Source organism: Phaenicophaeus curvirostris, chromosome 2 (assembly GCF_032191515.1).
Source record: "Phaenicophaeus curvirostris isolate KB17595 chromosome 2, BPBGC_Pcur_1.0, whole genome shotgun sequence".
Lineage (NCBI taxonomy): Eukaryota > Metazoa > Chordata > Aves > Cuculiformes > Cuculidae > Phaenicophaeus > Phaenicophaeus curvirostris.
In genome coordinates, this window is record NC_091393.1 from 100208422 (window position 1) to 100235330 (window position 26909).

The following is a 26909-nucleotide window of genomic DNA, read 5'->3' on the forward strand; positions in this document are numbered from 1 at the left end:
ATCATATATAAAACTGCCATAAGTGCATAAAAAATTCTGTGTTTATACCTTATTAAAAAATACATCATACAGGAAAATATGGCAATTACTTACGAATCCACATGATTTTCAAAGGAAAGGAGGATTGGAAAGGGTGATGTCTTAAATGCACATTCAGCAATAGCTTCTATTACTTCCTAAAGAATCAAAATACATACAGTTACAAATTTATATCTCTAAAGAAAGAGTGTTTTTGTCTTTGAAAACACACAAGACCTAAAGAAGTCTAAATTCATACCCAAACTGCCAGAAATCAGATGTTCAATTGTAAACATCCCAGAAAGCACTAGATACGCTTTTGCAGCAACCAAATTTTTCAACCTGAACTGTAATCAAATCTCAAAACTGTCTTACAAGCCTCAAGCACCATATTTCTCAAGAAATGACTTACGCCTGCCTAAATCAATAGTTTAAATGTAAAACTTGGTCTTTGTGTGTTGTTCCATGCCTGAAGATATTACTTTCATGAACTATTTTGCATAATAATAAACATGCTCTGACAAATGCAAATCTTCAGAACATCATCAGCATCCATAAAATCCTTAGTTACTGTGACTCATAAGTTTTAGTTCCTTCTTTTTTTTTTTTTCTGCTGAGAGAAATCCCTTTAAGGCAAAAGAAAGAAAAATAAAGAAGAAAAGAGAAACCATTACTCAGTTAAAACAGTTGGCTGTCTAGTAATCATCAAACAGAGGGCTCAGAAACTGAAACTTCTGTAGAAGTCTCCTTTCAGCTCTGATGGAAAATGGCAACTCTAATTCTAGTAGAGGAATCATTTGATAACACTAATTTTAGTGGAGGTGTACAATGTGTAATCACTGTTAAAAATTATTTGATGTTCCCATACTGGAACACGAATTTCCTTTCAGAAGAACTTATAAAACACTGAAGACTTTCTATGAGCATTGCTGTCAAACTCTAGAGTTTATAAGAAACTTGAACTCTGGAGTTGATAAGAACCCATAAGCCTGATCCCTCCAAAATCATAAGCATGACTAAAACCTGAAAGATTTATTTATTTCAAACAAGCCTCTTCTGGGAATTCCTTTTGTTATTTTTTGGTACTTTTAAAGGCTCAATTGAGAAGCATAACAGTAAGAAACCCACTTCCTAAAATGAAAGCTGGGCTTCTGGTACATTCTTCTAATGTTGCATTGCAGAAAAGGCTGGAAGGAAAGCACAAGCCATCTCAAGATTTGGTATATGAGCTAGGACATAAACAAAACTTAAGAGTCTTCATGGAAGTAGAATATACCCCACAACTCATGCACAAATTGTTGTATATCTTTTAAGATGAGAAACTAGCTCTCTCAGCACACACAGGCGGTGAATGACTATATAAACTGCAGTTGCCAAATATTTACATGTTTCACATATCACTAATCATTCACGTACTTCAACTAAGAGCACTTCTAGTCTTTAAAGAAAGCAGAAAGGCAAGGCGTTTATTGGAAGACCAGTTAATGGTGCAGAAGGTGAGGTGAAGGCAGGAAGGAAGCTGCAGATTCACAGCAGGGTTCTCCCATGGGGGAACGCATGATGGAGTGATTCGCACTGCACGCTTTCTTTCCAGCTCCAGTAAATCATTGAGTGCTGGTACCACCTTCATACTGTTCAGAACTGGTGGGGTAATCAAAAGCATCTAGGGCAATTTTGCCATTACAAGGGAACAGACATGCTGAGAAACAGGTTACAAATATTGAGTCTTCCCATCTTGATGCTCTTCACTCAGATTCTCAGCATTGGCTTAAGTGTCCACCTACCCAAACCCTCCACTTGCTTATGGAACATCATGTTTATGATGGGAACATCGTGGATTTGATGGATGGACGGTATGCTGGATAAGAAACTGGTTGGATGGTTTTATTCAGAAAGTAGTGGTCAATGGCTGAAAGTCCAGGTGGAGATCTGTGACTAGTGGTGTCCCTCAGGGGTCCGTACTGGGACCAGTGCTGTTTAGTACCTTCATCAACGATATTGACAGTGAGATCGAGTGCACTCTCAGCAAGTTTGCAGACAACACCTATTTGAGTGGTGGAGTTGCCACACCACAAGGACGGGATGTCATCCAGAGGGACCTGGACAGGCTGGAGAAGTGGGCCTCTGAGAACTTCATGAGGTTCAACAAGGCCAAGTACAAGGTCCTACACCTTGGTTGGGGCAATCCCTGTTTTCAGTACACGATGGGGGATGATGTAATGGAGAGCAGCCCTGCAGAGAAGGACTTGGGGTGCTAGTCGACGAGAAGCTCAACATGAGCCAGCAATGTGCGCTTGCAGCCCAGAAGGCCAAACGTATCCTGGGCTGCATCAAAAGAAGCGCGGCCAGCAGGTCGAGGGAAGTGATTCTGCCCCTCTATTCTTCTCTTGTGAGACCTCATCTGGAGTATTGTGTCCAGTTCTGCAATCATCAACGTAAGAAGGATATGGAGCTGTTGGAATGGGTCCAGCATAGGGCTACAAAGATGATCCGAGGGCTGGAGCACTTTCCATACGAGGACAGGCTGAGAGAGTTGGGTTTGTTCAGCCTGGAGAAGAGAAGGCTCAGAGGAGATCTTATAGCGACCTTCCAGTACCTGAAGGGGGCCTACAAGAAAGCTGGGGAGGGACTATTCATAAAGGCTTGTGGTGACAGGACAAGGGGGAACGTGCATAAAATGGAGAAGGGCAGATTTAGACTAGACATCAGGAAGAATTTCTTCACCATGAGAGCGGTGAGACACTGGAACAGGTTCCCCAGGGAAACTGTGGATGCCTCAACCCTGGAGGTGTTCAAGGCCAGGTTGGATGGGGCCTTGGGTAACCTGATCTAGTGGGATGCCCCTGCCTGTGGCAGGGGGGTTGGAACTGGGTGACCTTTAAGGTCCCTTCTAACCCAAACTATTCTATGACTCTACGTAGGGCTTAAGAACACTTGAGGCTGAATATAGGAGGTACTGCCAAAAGCAGTCCTGAGGTCTTTCTTGCTCCTACACACTGCTCATGCTGTGGAGTAAATCCATAAATTTATTTTCAACTGCCTTCTCAACTGCACAAAGGGATAAAATCCAGCATGCATGGCAAAAATAACCGAAAACAATAAAATCAGTATTACACTGATGAAATCTGAGGCTGAGAAGCTCAGGCATTGGTTCAGTGGAGGAACAGGAACAGTGATTCAGTCTTGCACTGCATTCAAATGTAATTGAAAATTCTCTATAGCCAGAGAGGAACAATACAATAAGTTCCATACTTCACTTCTGCTTCAGAATGACTCACCTGAAACAGGTCTCAAGTTATATAAGAAGTACACACACACACAGATTGCTGGCTACGGCATGAAAAATACTGTTGGTTCCCTATAACATCTAATCCTGGCAGCAGCTCATAATCCGCAGCTGAGAAAAACCTTACTGATTTCTGTATGCCATGAAGCAAGGCAAAAACCAATCAACCAAAACCTCCACAAAAATTCTAGCATCCTAGGGATGGGGAGTATATATTACTTCTGTCTCTGCACTTCAGAAGGCCCATCTGAGGCAGTGAAAACTGACAGACTGAACAGAAGTACCGTGTGCTGTGGTCATGCCAGAAGTGTGAGCTGATAAATGATTCAGCATTCAAGACCCAGTGATCACTCTGAATTGATTCACGCACTTCTGACACATTATTTCACTATCATTTTGCTCCTCTTCAGCCAAGCAGCACACTTTCAGGGCTGAAAAGAAAGCAGCAGTCGATATATTTTTTACATTTTTCTGAGTGGAGAAAAAAATATTTGCCCTGAAGTGACAGAAGAAATATTCCTGAGTAGGTTTAAAATACCTTCCAATATCTCTCCTGCAAACACAATGCCTAGGGTTGAGCATCTAAATAATCAGGGATAATCCTCATTCCTGCTAATGATCTTTTTAAGAATCAGATTAACTTTGTTTTAAAAAATGCTCATGACTAACAGAGTTAAGAGCTATCTTCCTTAATTAAAAGACTTCCAGCAAACAAACTCTATGCACAAAAACATAATTGCCTTCACATAAACATAACTGGAAAGTTAATAATGAACATGCAAGAAGGCTGACTTTACGTTTTCATGAGATTAACTCAATCAGTGAAGATTCAGAAAACACAAATTGAAAAAAAAAGAAAGTGAAATTTGGTGGTTTGTTAGTGTAGCAGTATTGTTTTTTTTATTTCCTAAGAGAAGGTACTAGAAAACAAAAAAACCCCAACAACTCATGCTTCAGTTGTGGGGGAGACATTTCAAAGCTTTAGCTAGTGAAGAAGCCAAACCTAACACCCGTAACATAAACCAAATCCAGTAATAAATATTTTTCCATTTATTCCAGGTAAGTCTGGAAAAGTATTTCCAAGTTGAATTCGCATCTCAGGTGAAAAAGAATTATTGCTGTACACTTAAAAAATTATATCCTGGTATGTCATTATAAGCTGTACTTACTACCAGTCTTAATACTATAAGAAAACACCTACATTCTGATCTTCTAAAGCCTCAGATCAAAACCATCTTTAAGAATAACAAGAAAATACCAATTTCAGGTTACTACTAAGGGTATATTATCTATCTTTTATTACAGAAAAAGGCAATGGAAGATGAAATTCAGAAATACAGATGATATATTTAGGGTTTAAGTGGCACAAATACCCTGCCATGCTCTTCAAAGATACTAATTTTAGTTATTCATCCTCCAGTGCTTCAAATCTAATCCCAGCTATCATCGATAAGGGTAACATTGCACACACTGCTACTAATTTTTTAAACAGTTAATATAATGATGGATGTCTGATCCTTGTGGGAGGCACCTGCCCAACTGGGCATCAGTAGTCTTTTCTCTGTCCATAGGAATTTAAAGACTTGCAAATGATACAAATTTCCACTATAGCTGCTGTTTCCTACCTCAGTTCCACACTTTCATCTTAGAATCATAGAATCACAGAATAACTATATTGGAAAGGACCCACTGGATTATCGAGTCCAACCATTCCTATTAATCACTAATCCATGCCCCTCAGCACCTCGTCCACCCGCACCTTAAACACCTCCAGGGAAGGTGAATCAACCACCTTCCTGGGCAGCCTGTTCCAGTGTCCAATGACCCATTCCATGAAAATTTTTTTCCTGATGTCAAGCCTGAACCTCCCCTGGCAGAGCTTGAGGCCATTCCCTCTTGTCCTGTCCCCTGTCACTTGGGAGAAGAGGCCAGCTCCCTCCTCTCCACAACCTCCTTTCAGGTAGTTGTAGAGAGCAATAAGGTCTCCCCTCAGCCTTCTCTTTTACTCCCCTCTACTAGGCAGAGAAGAGAAAAAGAAGAGTATACTGACACATTGCTTATTGCTGTTCAAATCCTTGCAATCGTCCTCTTGGCACCCCTCCCTGCTGCATGTTACGGAGCTCTAACACAAACCATTCCTTCCTCCCTGGCTTCAGATCTACCCACAGACTTGATTCACACTGTGTAGCACCAGTTGTGGTGGCAATACCTGGTCTTTCTGCCTAGGCTGTTGTCTACGCTGTTTCATCCCCTTCCCGAGACTTGATGCAGAGACATGCACAGGAGTATGGACCTGGGCACTAAGCCCAGTCCGCACAAGGCAGAGGCTACGACACCACACAATCCCTTTTCCTCTGACTGCCATGGAGGAAGGCAAACACCATGACCTCTTCCTGCACAAAATCTAAACTGTCCAACTCTTCTCCCCATTGACTCTTCATGTGCTCTGAAATCACCTCATACAACATTTTTGCCTGCACATTTCTCTTCCCTCGCATCTTTGCAGTAATAGTCTAGCAATGTATTTGTGATGCATTTCACATAAAAGAAACTGCTCCAGCTAAAGCCAGCATGCTGTATTGCTGTACCTTGAAAGATATTTCTGTTGTCATAGTGAATCCATGTGTAATGACCGGCTCTTCTTCAGCTGTTCGGCCCTTCCAGCAGTCCAGCTCCACACAGCGGCAGCCTGACAAAAGCACTTGCCGATACATCTCCACCGATGAGTTACCAGCCAGCTGTCCAGCTGTGACAACACATGAAAAAAGGGAAGTAATTTTGAGCCTCAGGAATAAATACAAATAATCTAATAATAATTAGAGTTAACAGCATGTTTTACCCTCAGCTGAGAGGAATAACACTCAAAGGCACACAAAAAGCCTAAGAACATAATGCAAATGACTTAGCCAAAGTCAATATCACGGTTTGGGTTCTGCCCTCAGTTAAACTGCTGTGAGTGAGAAGAAATAACTGAAATTAAGCTCATTCAAAAATTTCTGACAGACAGCATTGAATACATAAAATTATGGCTTAATTCTGAAAGACTTTGTTATCCTCTGACAACCTCAAGAGGGCAATTTCCTCATAACATGCAAAGCAGTTTAATACAAGATAAAACAAACCTCCTGCACAGTCACTAATGGTACCATTACTAGGTTTCAAATTAATATTTAATATACTAGTCACTGTACTGAGTTGGTCAGTTAAATATCCTCTCGTGATACTGCATTATGTAGTGAGAAATTTAATTAAACTCCTGGTTTTCAACAAAGACATAATATAAATCTAAAAATAAACTAAGAAAACTCAGCTTTTCTTGAACTCAGAAGGTATTAAAAAAAACCACTAGCCCCTCTCCAGACCAACAAAGTTGAGTTGTATTCAGGTAAGGATATCCACCCAGGGCATCCTCATCTGCTGCAACAGGTTTGATTCCAGCCATCTGGATACAAATTCCTTGCAGCAAACAGGTAAAGATGGAAGAATGGCTAATGCTTGTTTTAGATGTGAAGAAAATGGATGCAGTTTCCGGCTTTCTAGCAGACTTCCTGAGAAGACTTTCCTGGATTTCTTGAATGGAATTCATTTGCTTTTAAGAAGTGAGTTAGTTAATGCTAAAGATTCTTCACTGATGGAGGACATACAATACTTCATTCAGACTGGCATACAGTATAATGCTAATCCTCATTTTACTGCCTCTGTGGTTCTGTGTTTAGGTTTTACACTGGGAACTAAACATTTTGGTTTGTTTCACTAAATGGCATTGTCTGCTTTCTCTGTGTTTTTACCTTCCACCAAAAACTGTAACAGAACCTCCCTTCTATCTGAAAATTCCTGTTTACTGTTTGCGTCTGATGCATGAGCATGAGTATTACTATTACTTCCACTAAAATCCGTAAGATTTCTCAGCTCCTGCTGGAATCAATGGGAAATGTGTGTTAATAACAGAAGAATTCAGCCAGTGCTAGAAGTTTCTGGTAATACAAATGGAGTCATTTGGAGTTCTGAAAATCCAAATGTCCAAGTGGAGTGACAAGTCTCTCTTTTCCTCTTTCACTTCACTTTCCTCTGTGCTTCTGCTTTGATTATGGCAGGTTATTTTTATTCATACAAAAGCCTTTTTGGCACAATCCCAATGTCTGGGGTAAGTAGTGGCTCTTTTTCTTAACAAGATGCAAACAAGCATGAGCATGGATCAGCACACATTTCTGTGTACTCATCCCCAAGCATGTGCTTATGAAAACTTGGCTCTTATCACATGGATCTGCTGAACTCTGCTGCCTAAAAAACTACATTCACTTCGAAAACTATTTTCATGTTGCCTTTCTTTTCCCTCAAAGCATGTTGAATTTTGATTAAAAAAACCCCTATTTTATGATTAACAAACTCTACTATGCTTCCTGAGAGACTACCGGCTGTTATTATTGCTAAGTGTTTTAGACTACAAGATCCTTAACCTTCAAAAGTGCTTAAGTAAATCATGACATGCATTGCTTGCCATATGACATTTCTCCACACTATCTTATTAATAAGGCTCAGACATTTTGGAAGGATTCCTGCTAAGGATAAGAGGATATTCAACCTCCAAAACATTCAGTCTTCAGAAAGACTCCACTCAGAGTGCAAAATGCTAGCAAATGTTTTAACAGTCTCAATAGCTTATTCTTCTGAATTACAGAATATTAGAAATGTTCCCTTAAATAGTTTTTGCATGTATTATTTATAAATTTCTGTTGTGTGTGTCTCTACTTTCACCTATTCCAAACTATCCCTTAAACAGATGCATATTATAAAAGGTGCTAACACAGACACTAAAGGGAATACTTCCAGTATGATGTTTTTAATATCCTGAGTACAGATCAATTTTTTAATATTGGAAACTGAAATCATTATGCATTTCCTTCTATAATAAATACCACATACACAATAATACCATAAAAATTGCATCCCATCACCCTATATTGGATAAGAAGAAACACATTTTGACAAAAACTTGCTTTTCTAAAATATAATCAGTTAACTCATACCTAACACGACACTAAGCAAAATAAGCCTGTGCTAATTGATATAAGCTGAGGGTATGAACCATGTCTCCCCACACAGACAATTTCCACATTTTTATAATTTCAAGCTGCTCATTTCTCAATGAGCGCATCTGTGTTGGGTTCATTCATCACTGTTTTTCCACTTGCAAGTTATTTGGACTTCAAATTTGGTTACAATTTTACGACACATATCCTCCTAAAACTGGGAGATTTCTGGATCCAGGCATTTAGAGTCACCCGACTCCTTGCTACTCCAGACACAGTTGCTACTTCTGCCCTCTCCCCTACCCATGGCACCATCTTCTCCTAGCATGAAGAAGTGCCCAAATACTCCCTTTGTCCTGCACAAACATGACTTGCTAAACCTCCTCTCTTCAGGCAAGTCCTGGAAAAGAAATCTGTGCTTTGGATCAAATGCTGTGGTTTGCAGCATGCAAACTCAGCCCCTCGTACTGCTGGGAGTCTGGCTCTTGACTCCAGCAGCAACAGAAGGTGCAGGCAGCTATAGCTTTTTGAGAGTTGGTATATTTATCTGAATTCATTTTCCTTCTGAGCTATTTTGCCATGCACAGGACTAGCAAAATAGACCCCACACTGTGTCATAGCCGGCTACTGCTTGTATGTAAGTCAAAATAAGCCTCTCACCCTGTTGCTGTTATTTTCAACACCTCACATTGGACCAGAGCAGGACGTGTGGACAGGCTTGCTCCTGCCAGCAGCAGGAATACACTTGCTGTCAGCACCGATTCAGGCCCACCCAAGTAGAAGATGCAAAGTTTGTGTATGCCAGAAAGAGCTGGGGCTGGTCAGTCTTCGACTCAGCTCCTAGCAGTGCCCAGGCAGCTCCCATGCTGCAGCCAGGCTATATGACAGATGTTACATCCCTCAGAGGAACAGGAATAGGGTGCATGTCATAACCCCTGTCCTAGCTGTGGGACCCACTTGAAAATGACACACTGCATGACTAGCTGAGTGTCTCTAGCTGCAGTGAGGAAGTGGGACCCATGGGGACCCACTTACAGAGCCCTTCCCCTGCTGCTGGCTCTCCTTACCTTTGTTTTACGAATTTCAGCTATTTGAAGATCTTCAAATGGCACTATTGGAGTCAGAGAGGTTACTCAATCCTCAACATGGTTTTATCCTCTTTAAAGAGGGAGGTTTAGAAAATAATATATCTCGTATTTCAATATCATTCAACTGCTTGGCCTAAAGAGGCCAATAAGAGAAGGCACAGAGGAATTTGAAAACTCACTAAGCAGCAGTGAATTATACATTACTTAAAGGAAACAAAACATTTTCATGACCTTGAGTTTTGTTCTCCTTCTTGAGAATCCAGTGTCGCAGACCTGACCAAACAATATTTTTTTTAACTCTTTATGTCCATCTCTGCTGCTACTGGAGGCAAGCTTCTCCAGAAATTTTGGTGTCAGCTGCCAATATCTATAAGAACAATTTATTTTGCCTTTAATAGACAATCTATATGATTTTTTTCTCTCCCTTTTACAAGGTTTCTGCTCACTTTTAAAAGTATAAACTCCCTCATTTAGAATACAGCTTCAGAAAGAGGGAGCTGGCATGGGTGAAGAAGGTAAGCTGTGGGGGAAGGCAGGGGCAGATACTCCTTAGGACAACAAAAGGATAAACTGAGGTTTAATAGTGCTAGTAGGAATACTCAGTTGTCAAAATTAGGGTAGTCATGTAAAACATGACAGAGCAGGAAACCCAAGGAATTTTTGCTCAGTCTGCTGAATTGACTAGTCATCTTCTAGCCAAACTGCCTCAGAAAATGATGCACAGGAGAGTCAGGCAGATGGGAATCACCATCTTATTGAGGCTAGTTTTTATATATAGGGGTTTTTTTATACAGGGTATTTGTCTATATAGGATTGATTTTGAGAGAAGGGAACTGAACTGTTATCTCAGAAAGTTCAACCTAAGACTTTTCATCCAGATAATCTTTCGACTTTGTGTAGCAACAACAGTTTTCCCTCCACCAATTTATTCTTTTTATTTGCTATGCCAATTCAACAATGTAATTGTGGAAGCTGCTTCCACAGTTGCACTGAATTGGCCACAGGGAGCAGAGAGTGGTCTGTTGCTTCTTTCACGTGAGGTGAAATCATCATGTTCAAATTAACTTCATCTCCGAAATCCCAGCCCTCTCCTCAGTGTTACACAAGCTTTTATGATATTCTGAATTGGAATCATGAACAATAACAACAGCTGAAGGTAAAAAAATGCCCCCCCCCTCCAAACTGTTTATCGATGGAGGAGCTGCACAACAACCACTATTCCTCCTTTTCACTCGTTAGCCCTTAGGCTAAGATAACCCATGACCCCAGTGCCAGGAAGAACATAATTTATCTGTCTTAGATTGCTGGACTGGATTAGCTGTGTCTGCTGGTGGGTGAACAGCTACGACTCCTCCCAGCTCGACTTCTCTCTCCTGCAAGACCTTCTGGAGCTCTCCTACCCTCTAGTCCATTGGGAAGGATGTGGTGGAACTGGAAGAGAGTAAAGCCTTGGATCTTGCCACCTGAACAACTGAGCTCAGTGCAGCTCAACAGGCATGAAACAGAGAGCCAAAAACCTGTTCTTGGTGGTTACAATAAACTCATGCTCAGAGCAGTCATCATCTAGCTTTCCTTCCCCTTCCATATCGTGCCATCATCTTGGAAACTGCAACGATACTGTCTTGTAGCCTTTGAAGGTGAAGAAGGCTTCAAGGAAGTGTTAAAAGCAGATAATATGCAGCAACAGTTAGGACTGAGGAATTGCTGAAGACATAAAAATTGGAGGATGGTAGAGGAGAGGCCATAGCAGCAATACAGAAGAAGAGAATATGCACCTCATGAGGTATTCTTCTAGAAACAACTGAAAGTACTGGCCTGTAAGCAAGGAAGCGGGTGCTGAGGGTGAGTGGTATAATCCCCCATTGGCTATATGTGCTAAAATGATACCTCTGCAACCTACTGCTGGTATTATTTTTCCTTTCAGCCAAAGACAAAACACAGAATCTCAGCTTGGAATTTTCTTATTTTGCATTTCACATATACAACAGCAAGTTGCATAGCCATCAAGGTCTGCAACGCTGATAATGATATGTAATCATTTTCCTTTGAGTTTGGGTGCTGCCAAGAAAAAGGCTGCAAAGTCACTCCTCTCTGTGCCAACATCAGCAACTTGAGGTGAGACTAGTGAGAAACTAGAAAAAATAAGAGAGTTGCACATAAAGGGTTCAAAGGAGTAAACAAATAAATATGATACCAATGAGAAAAAAATCTGACAGACAGTAGAAACAGTTTCTAGAAGATGACATTTCTCTAAGCTAGGCTACATTCACAGTAAATCACTTTTTTTCTTTGTGGATATTTTTTTTTTACCTCTGTTCTTAAAAACTACATTTCCTTAAGAAAAAGAAAGCAATAACAGTCCTAAATAAATAATCAGGACTTGATGTACTGCCAAGGGCTTCTACTAAAGGCTAGGAGAATGATCGAGGTAATTAAAAATAAATTCAGAGTCTGCACATGTTTCTTTTTATGTTATAACGTTGTTTCTTTGTGCATGTTTTTTCTGGGTTTAAAAAACTAACAAAGGGATTGATAATTGGCAGGGCATTAAGCACAGTAATCACAAAGTAAATTGAATGGTTTTCTTATTGTCCTAATAATTATTACATGTCCAATTGCTATTTCATATCTCCAGTGAGGGCAGAGGTGCTACTAACGCTTCCCTTCGAAACCCATGAGCACTTGAGCAGAACCTTAGAAATTTCCTCAGGAAAAAGAATAGCCTGCTACTATTAATTTTATTAATTTTACTAAGTCTTTGTTGGAAGAAAGCAAAGGCAATGTGATTGCTGTATCTGGTCTAGCCTCAAAGCAAAATCTAAGGCTGTCAGGCTTTGTAGTACGCAGATAAAAATCAAATCATTAATCCCATTGTCAGCCAGCTGCCACACATTTACTGAACATAAAGAACCCAGTAAAAGGGAAGAACATGTGTTTTGTGCCTGTAAATGTGAAAATACACACTCTGAAATGGAATTTGAATGAGATTCAAACTTACTCTGCACTATCCCTCAAGTTTACTCTGATTTATTCCCCCCAATTTACTAAGCCAGTAATATTATGTAAAATTAAGATTGAGGATCATACATCCAAATGTAGCTTGCTGAAGTCCAGGCCAAGGAACCTGTAAAGACAATCTGAGATGATTTCCAGACTTTCACATACAAGTTAAAGAAAATTTGGAAAGTTTCAAGGTAAAATTTCTTTCTCCTAAAAAAATTAAATATGTTTGGCCACTTGTTGGGCAGTTAAAAAATCTAGAATGGATTGGTTTAATCATGAATTCCCATCCTTAATTCTTTTCTCTTTGGCTTCTGTGCTTCTAGACCTTTAGAACATGACGCTGTCTTGATCAGCCCTGATAAAAATCTGTTGTATGGTATTGGCTATAAATTCATGCTGGTAGAGGGGAGAGCAGTATTTTATCTGTTCAGACCAACTGTAAACTGCACCGTCTGTCCTCCCTGCGGGTCTATGCTTCCCACATTTGTACAACAGCTTTACTGGTTTTTTTTCCAGAAAATTTGTATAAAGCTGCAGCATTTGGCTAAAGTGGGTTCTAATCCTCACTGACAGAACAAAGGCCATACGGGAGGTAAGAGGCCTGCAAAATATCTTAATTAAAAATTGCTTTTGCTTTGGAGATGTCTGCACTCTTCCAAAGAGCATAAATTTCTGCATATTGGAATCATAACTTAAAAGTGGCTGCACTGTTTTTCATTTCTTATAATTCAGGGAAACAAAATAGCTGTCAAGCTGAATACTATATGACAAGTTTTAGCACAAAACACATTTTACAGCCAAGATATAAACCTCTGAAAAATGGCGTCTAATGGAAACAATGACAGTTTATTCACTTTATGAAAGCACTAGAAGGTGATGTAGAAAGTGCTATAACAAACAAAAGCCAGATGAAAGTAACTACCACGTGGTCTGTTTAAACCTGGCATCATCACTGCATGGTTTGTTTATTCTTTGGCACACTGGCATTCTGAAGAACCTGGTCAGTTAAGGCAAGTAAGTTAATAACATTAAAAATCCTGTGTTATCCAAGAACCACATTTTTAGCACACAATTCTTTATATTTAACATAATGCTATGTCATTATCAAACATGACAAGACAAAGCAAACATCAAATCAAATAGGAGAGAACTTCCTGTGTGCATCTGCATGTCAAAACCATTTGTTTCTATATAAAATAAACTGAAGTAGTGAATTTACAATTACTTCCTCATAAGTTAACATCATCTTAGACTAGAAAATAAACACCAAAAGTTGGGCTCCTAAACAGTCTAAGTGTTTTGGGTTTTGGTTTTCTTTTTTTTTAATTTTAAAGCACTGTTGATATTGTTGTGAAAATGATACAGTTCAGACTCATTAATTCTAATTCAAATTAATCGGAGCTTCCGGGTGCTCAGACTTTTAAAAAACATGATAGCACCTAAAAATTTCAGCTCAGACATTAGATATAGTCTGAGACCAGATTTCCATTCCTTGCAGATATGGAGGACTGTCAGAAAGCTATGTGCCACGCTGGGACGTCTTTAATCTCTGAATCAAAGCAAATTTCATGGAGCTCAACAAACTGTCAGATTCAATGTTTAGGGGCAAATTTATTATCTACAGAGATGTTTCCCACATTCTACTTCACATACTCAATTGGGTATCCTTGGTTTGCCTAAAAAGTACATTGTTCCCTCTCCTCCCCAAATAAGATACCGTAATCTGGATTCCTAACTAAGACGAGGGAAACTTTCCAGAGACTTTGCTGGGCTTCATACCAGACCTTATCTCAACAACACAACTGCTACTCACCTGCTAATGAAAGCATTTTTGATGTGTGTGTAGGAAGTAGAGCATCAATAAGCTCCATCATCACTTACTGCTGATGCTTTTGGTGTGTTTTATGTTATCACTGCAAATTTGCTATGAATTTTTGTAAGGTAAGACATCAGATGTCTCCAACACTGTACCTGTGAGGTAGGTGTTGTGTGAGGAATTGATGAAATAGTGTGACAGTGGTTGAGACATATCTTCATTTAAATCCAGTTTCTCAGGTGGAACAACGCCATTCTCTTCTCCACTCAGATATCGCATAAATCCATCCACTGATATCTGTCCTGAAAGAAGCACAGATCCAGCAAAAGCATCAATTAACTTCAAGTACAGATTTTGCAGCATAGATACACCATGTTCAATATACACTTAGACAACAGCGTGTGTGAAATAATTGTCAGTCCAGCCTTCGTCTAGTTATTGATAATTTTTTTTGTTACTATTACCTCATTTTCAGCCACACAAGTTGCAAGTAATACACATCCCTTTACCTGTACCAAAGATAAATCATTCCTAATCGGTGTCTACAGATAATCAAACGAACAGGGGAATCAGAGTTACAGAGGGCTAAAAGGACAGAGAAAATAAATCATAGCCTATCAAGGAAAGGGGTCTTCTTGGGACAAAAGAAAGCATGCTTTCCAGAGCAAACCAAGAAACCAGCAGAGAGCCGTGCAAAGAAACAGGTAACTTTGACTTCTTCTGAATATAATTCAGTATGTATATATGAATGCAATCAAACTGCAAAGCAAAGCAAAGCAAACTAAATGTATCACCTTTCAAGTGGGAACTAAGCTTTGCTTTGCAATTTTTCTATTTGTCTTTCAATGCATATCTCGCTGGAGTGCCACATAAATGATCATTCCATATGCTGCTGGCAAATTAGAAAGCTGAGTCCTATCCTCAGCTTAAATATCACCATTGATCTCAGTGGAGCTGTGCTTATTACCTCAGGATAAATTCCTCTGTCAAGCCTTCTGCGTAAAGTTGATTTTAGGGTTAATGTTGATTTGTGCATTTAGATTAAAAAAAAAACCAACCCCAGTAGCCCCAGTAGTCTATATTTGAAGATTAATGCTTAACTGAAAGAATGTGAGCCATATTTCTTTGCCTGGTATTTTTGTTATTGTGTACAGATTTCATCTGTAGATTCACCCAACCACTTAGCTTTAGTTAACTGAGCTACTGCCTACAGTAAAACAGATCTTCTGTATGGCTTCACAACCCTGAAGCAGCTACATGCCTTGACAATGAGAATCTCCCACCTCTTTTCCCCAACTCAAAATATTCTGCATAGTATCTATCCTGAAAAAACACTTTTATCAACTGACTATGGCATTGAAAAATGGAAGACTTGAGCTCTACAATCGCTTTTTATCTTAAAACATATAAACTTACACATATTTTTCTAGTATATAAAAAAGTTATGGGTAACCCTGCAACATTTTTGTAAAGCTTGTAATCACATGATGCAAATAAAGTACGTAAAGAATTCACTTAAAATCTGTGCTTGGACCCTGGGAATTGGCTCTTCATTAGAGAGGAAAACATGTAACAGTCTTAAGTTCAGATGCCTCATTTTCATAAAAATCCAAGATAGTGGCACTAAATGAACCTATTCATATGACAAGAAATGTAGAGACAATACAGAGCAATGCAATTATCCTTCATTCTTATGACAACCATTGTAAGATGGTTGGAAGGAAAACATCAAACCCATCCACTATTTTAAGACTGTAATCTGAGTGCAATCTTGTGAGGCTCCACAGCTGCTTTGTTAGAGAGCAATTAATCATCCACAGACAGGGACCTATGTACTATTCAGAAGAAAAACTATAAGACAGAGAAAATCAGGGAAAAAACCACCATTGAGGTTTTTCATGAAACTAAAGACTCACAAACAACCTATCTGCTGCACAAATCTACCAGAGAGACATTATGAATGTAAACAGTATCAGACACTATCATGGAGTTAGCTTGAACCAAAATCCACTTAATAGAACACCCGGTACCAAGCTCATTGGGATATAGATACGGTCTGTGGTGTACATGCACACCACACAAGCAATATCACACAGGAAAAAAGGGTTAAGATCTGAATGGGAGAGCTGCTACATGCGCCATGTCACATTATTGCAACTTTGGATGTTTGAGACAGCTCAGCCAGAGTCATCTTCAGTACCTCCATGTCATTTTGAATGACCTCCTTTCTGTCAGACTGGGAGGTTTAAAGTCGCTTTGTTATTCCTGCTCCAGGCTAAAAGGAAACACAGTAGTTTTCATGCACAAAATTCCTCTAAGAACTGTGGCATCATAATCACGCAGCATTCAGAAAGAAGGCTTCAATATTGTTATGAACATAGAATCATAGAACAGTTTAGGTTGGAAGGGACCTTAAATACCATCTAGTTCCACCCTCCCTGCTGTGGGCAGGGCCACGTCCCACCAGACCAGGCTGCCAGAGGCCCCGTCCAACCTGGCCTTGAACACCTCCAGGGATGGGGCAGCCACAGTTTCCCTGGGCAACCTGTGCCAGTGCCTCACCACTCTCATGGTGAAGTAATTCATATGTATGTCTAGTCTAAGTCTGCCCCGCTCCAGTTTATACCCATTACTCCGTGTTCTATCGCTACAAGCCTTTGTGAGCAGACCCTCCGAAGCTTTCTTGTAGGCATACTCAGATTGATTCATGTAGCCATAGTATTCAAGCACCTCAAAGTGATGTCTGTGTTTAATCCTCAGACCGTACCTGAAATTCTACGTTAACATATCGCTACGCTATCATATAATGAATTCCAACATTCTCTAAGTAAATTTATTTTTATCCCTAACATACGCCTGAAAAACAGGGTCCTTGCAGTCCTTGTTTTTCAGATGGAGACCTGAGGCTGAGGATAAATTAACTGAATGGACAACACCCCATGGAAAACCTATAGGTGAAGCAAGGCCCAGGCCTGCATTGCGTTCCTTCTCTCTATTTTGTGGTTCATTCTGCTTCTTTGCTCTCTTCTGCACTGAAGTAAGACAAAGTCTGCAGAGTGGCCCTTCTGCGTATTGCCGCTGGTATTAACATAAATCATAGCAAGTATTATTCACATGCATAATTACACAGCTTCTAAGTTACACAGTTATCTGAGCTTATGGCTATAGAATGCTATTTCCCCCATCATAATTAAGTAGTGAGCATTTCAGAAAGTGAAGCAATTTACAAGTTCAATTACAGCTGATACTGCACCAGTGAGAGTTTGACTGTGGAATGGAGACTGCAGATGTCAAAGGGAATTTGTACCCTGGATATTAAAGAATAGATTGTTTGTGACCAACGTCAATGACATTCCAAGGCTGACTGCAGTAAGGACGATCCTCAGTGGACAGTCATCCAAAATGAAATGGCCTCAATTTCTTGGTAAAATTTGTTCTGTTTTCTTAAGCACATTATAAATTTACCAGTAAGGAAAAATAATTTGCCATCATTTTTTGCATTATAGCTGTCACCTTTTGTCTTCAGATATATATTAGGAAGATTTAATGGTACGATTAGGTATAAAAAGTTAGAGGGATAGAAACACACCAAGCAAAAACACAAGGATGAGACAGATCAACATTTTTTTCTCTTTTTTGTTCTCGCACACAATTGCCTTAGAATAATCTGAACACCAAGTCTTTGACGAATCTTTCAAAATAACCAGTGTGCTTCATAAAGTTGGAATAGTGGAGATAACTAGCTTGTCTCTGACCACTGCCATGTTAAATTTGATTTGATGTCACTTACTAGACAGAGGCAGACCCAAAACTTACTAGTGTTTGTTTGAATGCTATGATCACCTTCAATAACATTTGGTTCAAGATCTTAACAAATAATCCTAAGTGCAATACAAAGAAAGATGAGACCCCACACAACTCTCTTTTAGGTACATTGGTTGAGCCAGATCAAGAAGAGCAAACACAGAGAAGCTGTATCAACAGCTATAGCACTCAGTGAAGATAATTTCCTCTGAGGGTTTTGGGAGTTTACCAGCACAAAAAATATTTTACTTCCTCTCAAATATCTCTATTCTAATTTATCTGATTAATTAGAATTTCCCTATGGGGTCACTCAGTACTGCTTTATTACAGCACTTAAGCAGCACAAACATAAAAATGCCTACTTCTGCCTGGTGTATTTAAACACCAACACATAAATTTCCCCACAAAGCCACTGGAATGCCTTCCACTATACAGGGCAATGCCTGCCCCAGGCCTGCAGCTCCTCCTCTCCCCTCAGGCTGCTCCTCACAATTGTCCCTGCGCTGACAGCCAGTTTAACATAAAAGCAAAAATTTAGGATATTATAATCAATTGTTCCATTTTCAACTTAATGCAAATCCACTTCTGCTTGCAGGACGACTGCTGTCTCAGCACACCTCGCCAAGAAGCGACTGCATAATGTGCCACAGCTGGATGACTTGCAAATTTGTCAAAACTACCCAGCTCCTACACAGAACGGAAGATGCTCATATGCTGTGTTTGATGATTAAACATGGGTGTTTTTTATTCCACAGGACTGAAGAAATTTGTAATGAATGTCAGCTGCAGGACATTTAATTGTCAAAGCACACATCAGCAACTCGCTAAAGTTTTGCACAGAGCAAGTCAGTTTTAATGTTTTTATTGTGCAATGGGACAGGTGTAAAATAAAAGAGCAAGTATTGAGGAGAAATCTACTGTATTCTTAATCACAGACATACTTAATACCTCAAAATTATAAATATGCACCTGAATATTTGTCTATCAATTATAAATTATGTATTTTCATATGCACATTATATATGTAATTCTCAAAACATGCCTTTACATACCTCTGTCCAAACTTACACATTTATACAACTTCCAAAATCCATTCTCCAAATGGGAAGGAAGCTTCTAAAAGAAAGGGACCTTATTTCCTCTATATCTTTTGAACATTTTACACATCACCTTCTAGGTAATGCTTGGCAAAGTACACTTGTAGTCAGGACTCTCCACTTGCCCACACAAACTATTTACACTATGAAGTTCCCAAGCCATCATTTCACAAGATGAATCTAGTCCAAACTCATAGAGCTATGCAAAACAGGTTCCAGTTTTATCCTTGTGTTACTTTTCTGCACTGTGGATTTAAGCTTTGCACTTTAGATGCATACACCTACAGTCCTTTTGCAGCATGCCTGCAATACTCTTCTCCCCTTTACTTTTAATGTGGAAGCTGAACTTCATCTGCCAGTTGCTTAGCAGGGAGTTTATCAGCAATTATCCCACCTGCTGCCTCCAAATCTCACCCTTTATTGCAGAAAGGAAAAGGAAGTCCATATAGGAGACACCATAAATATCCCCAGCATTCAGCATTTCACCTGCAGCCAAGTGTGAAGCAGCCCATAAGCAAAAGGTTCCACAAGATACCTCAAACAGCTGCTCCATACAACCTGCTTGGTGGTGAAATTCGTGCAGAGATCAAAGAACCACCACCAGATTGAGAGTCTAGTGAAGTCAACCAAATCTGATACTTCTTTCACTAAAATTTGGTAGGAGGAAGAAATAATTTCCTAGTAAAAGAGTAGTACATTCAGTCGGGATGCTTAGAGATTCTGTTGAGTTTGCCAAGCTGTGATTAGCTTCATTACGTGAAACCTGCGAAGTGTTTGTGAGGCTGGTTCCGACTGATTGCTCTAAAATGGTTACATAATATATGAAGTGGCAAGCTCTGAGCATTTCACAGTATTTCAGCAACTAAAAGCATGCATCCTAATGGGATGGAGAGAAGAATCAAGAAAAAAAAGGAAATCTTGTGGGTCAAGATAAAGACTGTTTGATAGGACAACAAAGGAAGCGAGAATAAGGATGATGATGATAATTAAAAAAATAATAATAGACTATACAAATGGTGCGCAGCTAATTACTCACATCCTGATGGCCAATACCCAACCTGTCCCCAGGAAGCAATCCCTGAGAAGTGATCCCGCACTCAGTCAATTTCCCATTTATATATTGAGCATGACATTACATGTTACCAAGTATCTCTTTGGCCAGTTTGGGTTACCTGCCTGCCTACGCTCCTCCCAGTTTCTTGTGCATCTGTACACTTGCAAAACAAGAAAAAGCCCTTAATTTCTTAGCAGCAACTAAAAACATCAGTGTATTACCAACATTCGTCTCATACTAACTCTAAATCACAGTAGCCACTGGGAAGAAAATTAACTCTATACCAGTTGAAACAAGGCGATAGCTACAGCTACATGATTTTGTATCTTTCAAGGTCTATTGCAGACATAAATGTTCCTGGATGGCAGTTTTAAGAAAAACACTTTAAAATGTAACTGTTACTCCACTCATAAGAAGCAGGGCTACTTTGTGGTCCATATTTGTCAGCTCTAACAGACAACAGATGTCACTTCTGTCTCACCAAACTCTTCTTGGAAGCTGTCTTCAGGCAGGTATCATACTGCTGACAAAAGACCTATTGAAAATATGCAAAATCTATAGAGGTAATGAAGTGAATCCTCTCTTCTGTGGTTCTTAGATATTGTCTACATTCATCAATTAAAATGTTTTCTTATGCAGTTTATGAGTTCTGGAATTTCCCCATTCCTGGGAAATGGCATTTGCAAATTTGCCATGAAGAAGGAACTCCGGCCAGTCAGTTGAACTGGTTGATAGGACAAGACTATACTTTGTGAATATACTTCTCAGCAGCATCTCTATTTGAAGACTTATTGTGTTATCACAAGGCTTTTCATAATCCTCTTTGACCAGATCTAGAGAACCTAGCACATGTTCCTCATCAGGGCCCGTGACAATCCTTGTGCAGTACCAGGGCATTATGCATTTACCAGTGCAAGTGCAGACAGAGATAACAGCCTTGGGTAAAACTGTTCTCATGGACTCTCCAGGGCTGGCAAAAGCAAAGGCTGCTTTTGACACAACAATCCTTCTCCTGCTGCTTAATGAAACTTGGGTGACTCGAAAAGTTCCTGCTTTCCCAACCCCTCCAGCATGACCAGCATATTGTTCTGGATGTGGGAATGCTCATCAGTCCCTGGGAACTTGCCAGCTCATCAACTTGAGGATGTAAACAAACCCCTCCTCACTCAATACCTGCAGCACAGAGCCAAGCACAAGATAAGATATGCGAGAGTTCAAAGTAGGGCTGAGCTTCGAAAGGTGCCTTCTTCACCAGGTCAGTGCCTCCTTCAGAGGCCCAGGAGAAAGGTCAAAACCCCAGCAGTGTAGTAGCCTGCAGGAAATACAAAGTACAGCTAATCCTGTAAACTTCTCAACCCAACTGTTCAGTCTAAAAACTTCATTCCCCTTATTTCAGCAGATAAACTCTATGCAAAGCTACTCCATTTTTCCCCAGGTCTGCCTAGCCTTCCTCCAGAAGCCTTTTAGTCCTGTGGGCAGTCTTGGCACAGAGTAAGAAGCAAAACAAAACAGGCACAACTGACAGCAGAAAAGACCACTTATCTGCATACCTTTCTTTGCACTTCAATCTTACAACTTTGGCATCAACCTTTGCTTGTCCCTTAAAATTTGTGGATGTTTTGTAACACAGTTTAAGTGTGCATTTGCTTATAAGCAGTCAACAGGTTTGGTTGCATGGACGTGACACAATTCTTTCCATGTATTTGCAAACTTTAACAAGAGACTTCTATTTGTTTACGCCCATGCTGTTATCCACTCAGTTATAACATAAATGAAAGGCACAATTGTGTCAAGAGAAGTATCAAAGTAAAAAAAAAAAAGAAAATAAACAAACAAAAAAGGAAAAGAGACAATTAATTGGCACCTTACATCTCCCAGACAGCAACGCAGAATTACATTAGTATTTTGTCTGACAGAAAAATCAGGTCTATTCCAATGCAATCTGTAGCATTAATCACAGTCACAGTAATCCCATACAACTGAGCAGCCCTCTCACTGCCAAGTAAAGCAGATATTTTACAATCCTGTGAAAGATCTGTACAATATACTCTATTGGGAATTCTGTTTCACAAATCAGCATTACAATTTACAGCTCATTAGGTATTAACATTTTTATGCATGGTGTAGAGTAGGATGCATATACCCCCAGAGTGTCTCTTGACACTGGGTACATATTAGCTGCTCTATGCTTTTGTTGTGGTTTGAGTAAATTAGAGTCAGCTTTGTGACCAACTCAGTTGCTGTAAGTAACTTCATTCCCTAAAAACTGTGTGTTTTTGAGACAGTGTTCTTCTGTAAAAGTGATAACACAGGGCATCGATATGCTAAAAGGTGAAAGCTTATACTTAACCAAGGCCATCCTCAAGCTGTCGGAAGGGGGCCGCACCTGTGAGGAGTGGGAAATAGGGCAGATGACCCTAAACTGACCAACCCCATATAAATCAAACTTGGTATAAACTTGACAGATCATGGAGATTTCACTCTCTTCTGTGATAGCCAAATTCCAGTGAGGACCTTGTCTGTCTGGTTGTTCCTGATCCCAGATCCATGTGTTCCTGAATCCTGTTCCCGAGTCCAGCTCCCTCTGTGTCTGATCTACGGTATTTGTGGTGATAGATAGTCATCGAGGGGTGGGATGGGGGCACAAGTTCATATAAATATATTTTATTATTTTCTAACTATATTATTATTATTATTATTACTTCATTAAAGCTGTAGTTGTAGTTTCCAACCCACAAGCCTTTTCCCCCTCCCCTTTCCCAGGGCGGGGGAGGAATTTTGGAAGCTCAGCCGCATGGTCTTAGCTGCTGAAATTTAGCTGGGTGGGGTTAAACTGTGACAGCTTTCCAGCTTTGTGAGCCAGCAGAGAAGTTCACAAGGACAAATTTACATAAAATTCACCCTGTGTGGGACATGATGTGCCAGAGCCACTCCAATAACACTTGCAGCATTTGCATCTAAGTGATTCTGGAAGTGATGCTGAAACCTGTTTGGTGTTCCAGACATGAGCTATTACTATATTGCTATGGTGTAACTGTAATTTCTGTCTATGTTCAGTTCTGTAAACTAGAGTAGGACAAGACTGCATTGTCCAGGCAACACCCTCTTAATAGCAAAGTCATCACAAGGAGAGAATACGGTACAAGGTCAGCCCAGGCTGAAAATGCCACAATCTTGGACAGTTGTGTTACTGGACTTTATCCCATGAAGGTCAGTGCTGCTCTATTTTAGAAAAAAATACTAAGGACAGAAAAGATTTTCAGGACTCAGGTCAGGATCTGCAGGCAGATACTTCAAAATATCTATGAACCAACCACCATTTACACACAACAAGCAGAAGTTGTCAGCAAGTCCTCCGTTTTAGCAATTTTCTCAATGATCAGCAACGGGAAAAAAATCATACTAGTCAAGACAGTTTTATCAAATTAACAAGCAAGCAGAGGAAGGACAATACACCTGAATCGCTGTATCTGAATATCAGTGAAGCGTTTAATAGTTTCTACATTCAATTTTTCTTATTGGAAAAACTAATCTGCACAGATAGAAAAAAACAGAGGTCAGACTAGATGATCAGAGTTTCTTTGAAATTGCAAGAAAAAAATGCATGAAGGATGTCCAGAGGCTGCCACACTCATCAGCAGTAGGTCTGGTTTCATACAGTCTTTAATAATCTGAAAAAGCAGAATCAACAACACAAGGTTTAAAGAACAGATAGTTCTCTGGGAACCATTCTCTACACAAGATGGTAAAGCTGTAATGAGCCAGGTAAATGGGACAGAAATGAGAACACACAAATAATAATTCAAGCTAAGCAGCTAATCATTCAAGCAAAGAAATATCCAATATCTAATTTGGGAAGAAGATGCTTAGAGATCCACCATCCTGAAAAGCAAGGAGATGCAGAGAACAGCAATACATCTGCATGTAGCTGCATCAAAAACGGTGGTTGGAAAAAAACTTGATTGGCAGGACATTTTACTATCGAGTCATTGATGAAAGAGGTGAACGTGTATGACATCAAATATATAAATATATGTACCCATAACTAAACCTAACCACACAGGCAACCTGACAGATTTAATGGACATAAATTACCCTCAACTACTGAAGGGTCTTAGTAAGAGCACTGACACTGCATCCAGTCTCATGACTCTAGATTTTGACTACTTAGTATGAGAAACACGTCTGTATAGAGAAGATCATTTAGAGAAGTGTTATGAATAACAACACATGTCACAATATATGACAAAACAAGAAAGATCAAACAAACAAGAAAAAAAGCAAAAGTGGCAATAATATCACGATCAACGAGTGCTTTAAGTGTAAATAACAAGGATGAAGAAGAACAGCCACAATGGCCAAAGGCAGAACCAAGTAATGAGATCCAAATAAGCAATGGAAAATTTGTGATGAGTGTTTGAAAAAGCCTGGAAGTGTTACAACTAATTCCACTAGGAAAGAGTCTTGTGGTGGATTTGTTGGTTGTCTCATTGCTTAAATCCTTTAAAATCAAACTAGGAGAATATTCTATTGTTTTCAATCTCTTTCAGGTTTCTAAAATTAAAGAAAAACATAAAGGATCTAATTCTACCCTCAGATGTACTTGTTCAACTACTTTGTGTAATTAGACAGTTACCTGGCCACAGACCAAAACAAGTTTTGGCAAGACATTCGTGAAAAAGAAACAGAAAACTTACTCAGTAAGAAACTAAGAGCAAGATTCATTTTTCTACCCTTGAATGTGCCTATTGTAATAGGGCACAGGGAAACTGAATATAAATAAACAGAGAATAGTAACTCCTATTCAATATCCAAAATAAACGCATGCTGAATGGCAAGCAGAAAAACATGTGGAGGTAAACACATTGTGCTTAAGTAGTGTACCTAAAAGATCTTGCTCAGTATCAGTTAATCCATTGGAAAATATCACATGCTCAAGGACACTGAGATGTAGGATATTTTGCAGAGTAAGGGTCATCAACCAAGTAAAGCAAAACTCAGTATGTTTGAATCAGAAATGCTTGTCATTCTAATGAAGCCATCATATCCATTTTATTATCTGTACAAGTGCACAGAGAAAACAAACACTGGACACAATATTATTTATCTTTTTGCAAGAAAATGTTTGCAAATGGAAGACCACTTTTCTGAATGGTTTTAGAAGAGGTACTGCAGCTCAAGACGCTTAGTTCACTTAGGGAGGGATTATTTCCTATACGCTTCTAGGCATGCCATGACATATAGCAAAACTCATATTTCTATGATAAAGAGCATTTTCAATCTGAAAGAAAACTTTGAAAGGATTATAAGGACACTGCCATCTCAAAAAGAAAAGGAAGACCAAGTGTCACTTGAGAAGAAATAAAAGTTTCCAATCCTCACTTGTGTCTGTTGGCATGAGCCACCCATTTTAACAAGATCTTAAAGTGACTGCAATATTGACTATGTTGTTTATTTATTTTATTAGATATCACAGGATTTTTTTAACCTTTTTCAAACACCCAAGAAAGAAGGGCCCTAACCACCAGGGGCTACAGCCTATGAAATCTATATATTTTTCTCTAGTAGTGCTAGAAAACAGTAAAACACACACACATAGGCAAGAAGATTTTAAAGACTCATTATTTTCTCTTCCTCAAAATTTAAACATGGGAAACAATTTTATTTTAATGGATATTGATCTTCTAAATATCCACAGCACCTTCAAAAACATCTGCTGTAACAAAGCACAGCATCAGCTCAGAGAATCTGGTAAGCAAATGTGTTGCATTAGCAAGGACAATTCTTGGAAAATGTTATACTACGAAACAGTGCTTTACTAATATCAAATAGTGTGTATATATAGATATATAGCATCTGCTTATAAAAGCTAATGAGTGTCCAGTATCTTGAATCAAGCACATCTGTGTTACAGTTCACATTTAACCAGATCCTAGATGTAGTACCAAGCAGTTTCTTATAGATTATCATCCTCTCTTCCATCACAGATAGCTCTTTCTTTAAACAATAAGAGCTTCTAAAACATTAGCAGGCATATATATTTGCGCATATGTGAGTACTCAGTAATTTGTAAGGAGCTGGGGAACATCCCAATCTGGTGTAGATAAGCAAGCTCTCTCTCGTAAGCCTCAAGACTGATGCAGTGATCAGCACCAGCTCCAAATTGGACTGTGAAGAAATGCTACATCTAAAGTTAGCTAGAGAATCACATGAGAATGCAGCTTATTCCTTGGCAGGCATTTAGTTTTCTGCTTTTTTGTTCCCTGTCCAAATTCAATTTTGCTTAAAAATGCTGGCCTGATTTCTGTCGCCTTTACATTAGCAAGCCTCAGCTACAGTCTTCCAAGTTCTCATCCAAAAGCAAGGCCTTGGCTATTAAAAACCACAATGAATCTACATCTTGGTCATTTCAGCTGACATTGCAAGACAATGCAGAGCAACACAGCAATGTAAAAGATGTTCTTGCAATGTCAAGGAACTCTGTCCTCAAGACTCACTTTCCCATCATAACGACTGTCTACATGTCAACAAACCTGCTGCTCCAGACCTGGAGCATGATCCAAGTCAAGGAGGTACTAAGGACCCTACCACCTGGGCAGGTCTCACTCATTATGGCTTTAAATCAGAAGGGGTTAGATTTAGATTACACACTAGGAAGAAATTCTTCACTATGAGGGTGGTGAGGCACTGGCACAGGTTGTCCAGGGAAGTTG

At 39.5% G+C, this 26909-nt stretch overlaps 1 protein-coding gene across 2 annotated transcripts in view; it reads right to left on the reverse strand.

Moving 5' to 3' along the window:
* PLCB1 (phospholipase C beta 1) overlaps positions 1-26909 on the reverse strand; it is a 411722-nt gene that overhangs the window by 110335 nt on the left and 274478 nt on the right. For both annotated transcript variants that reach the window (XM_069850172.1, XM_069850173.1), the window contains exons 10-12: positions 14397-14543; positions 5893-6050; positions 94-176 (exon numbers count right to left, since the gene is read on the reverse strand). In XM_069850172.1, the coding sequence (XP_069706273.1) occupies positions 94-176; positions 5893-6050; positions 14397-14543 (388 nt within the window). The remainder of the gene's footprint in view (positions 1-93; positions 177-5892; positions 6051-14396; positions 14544-26909) is intronic.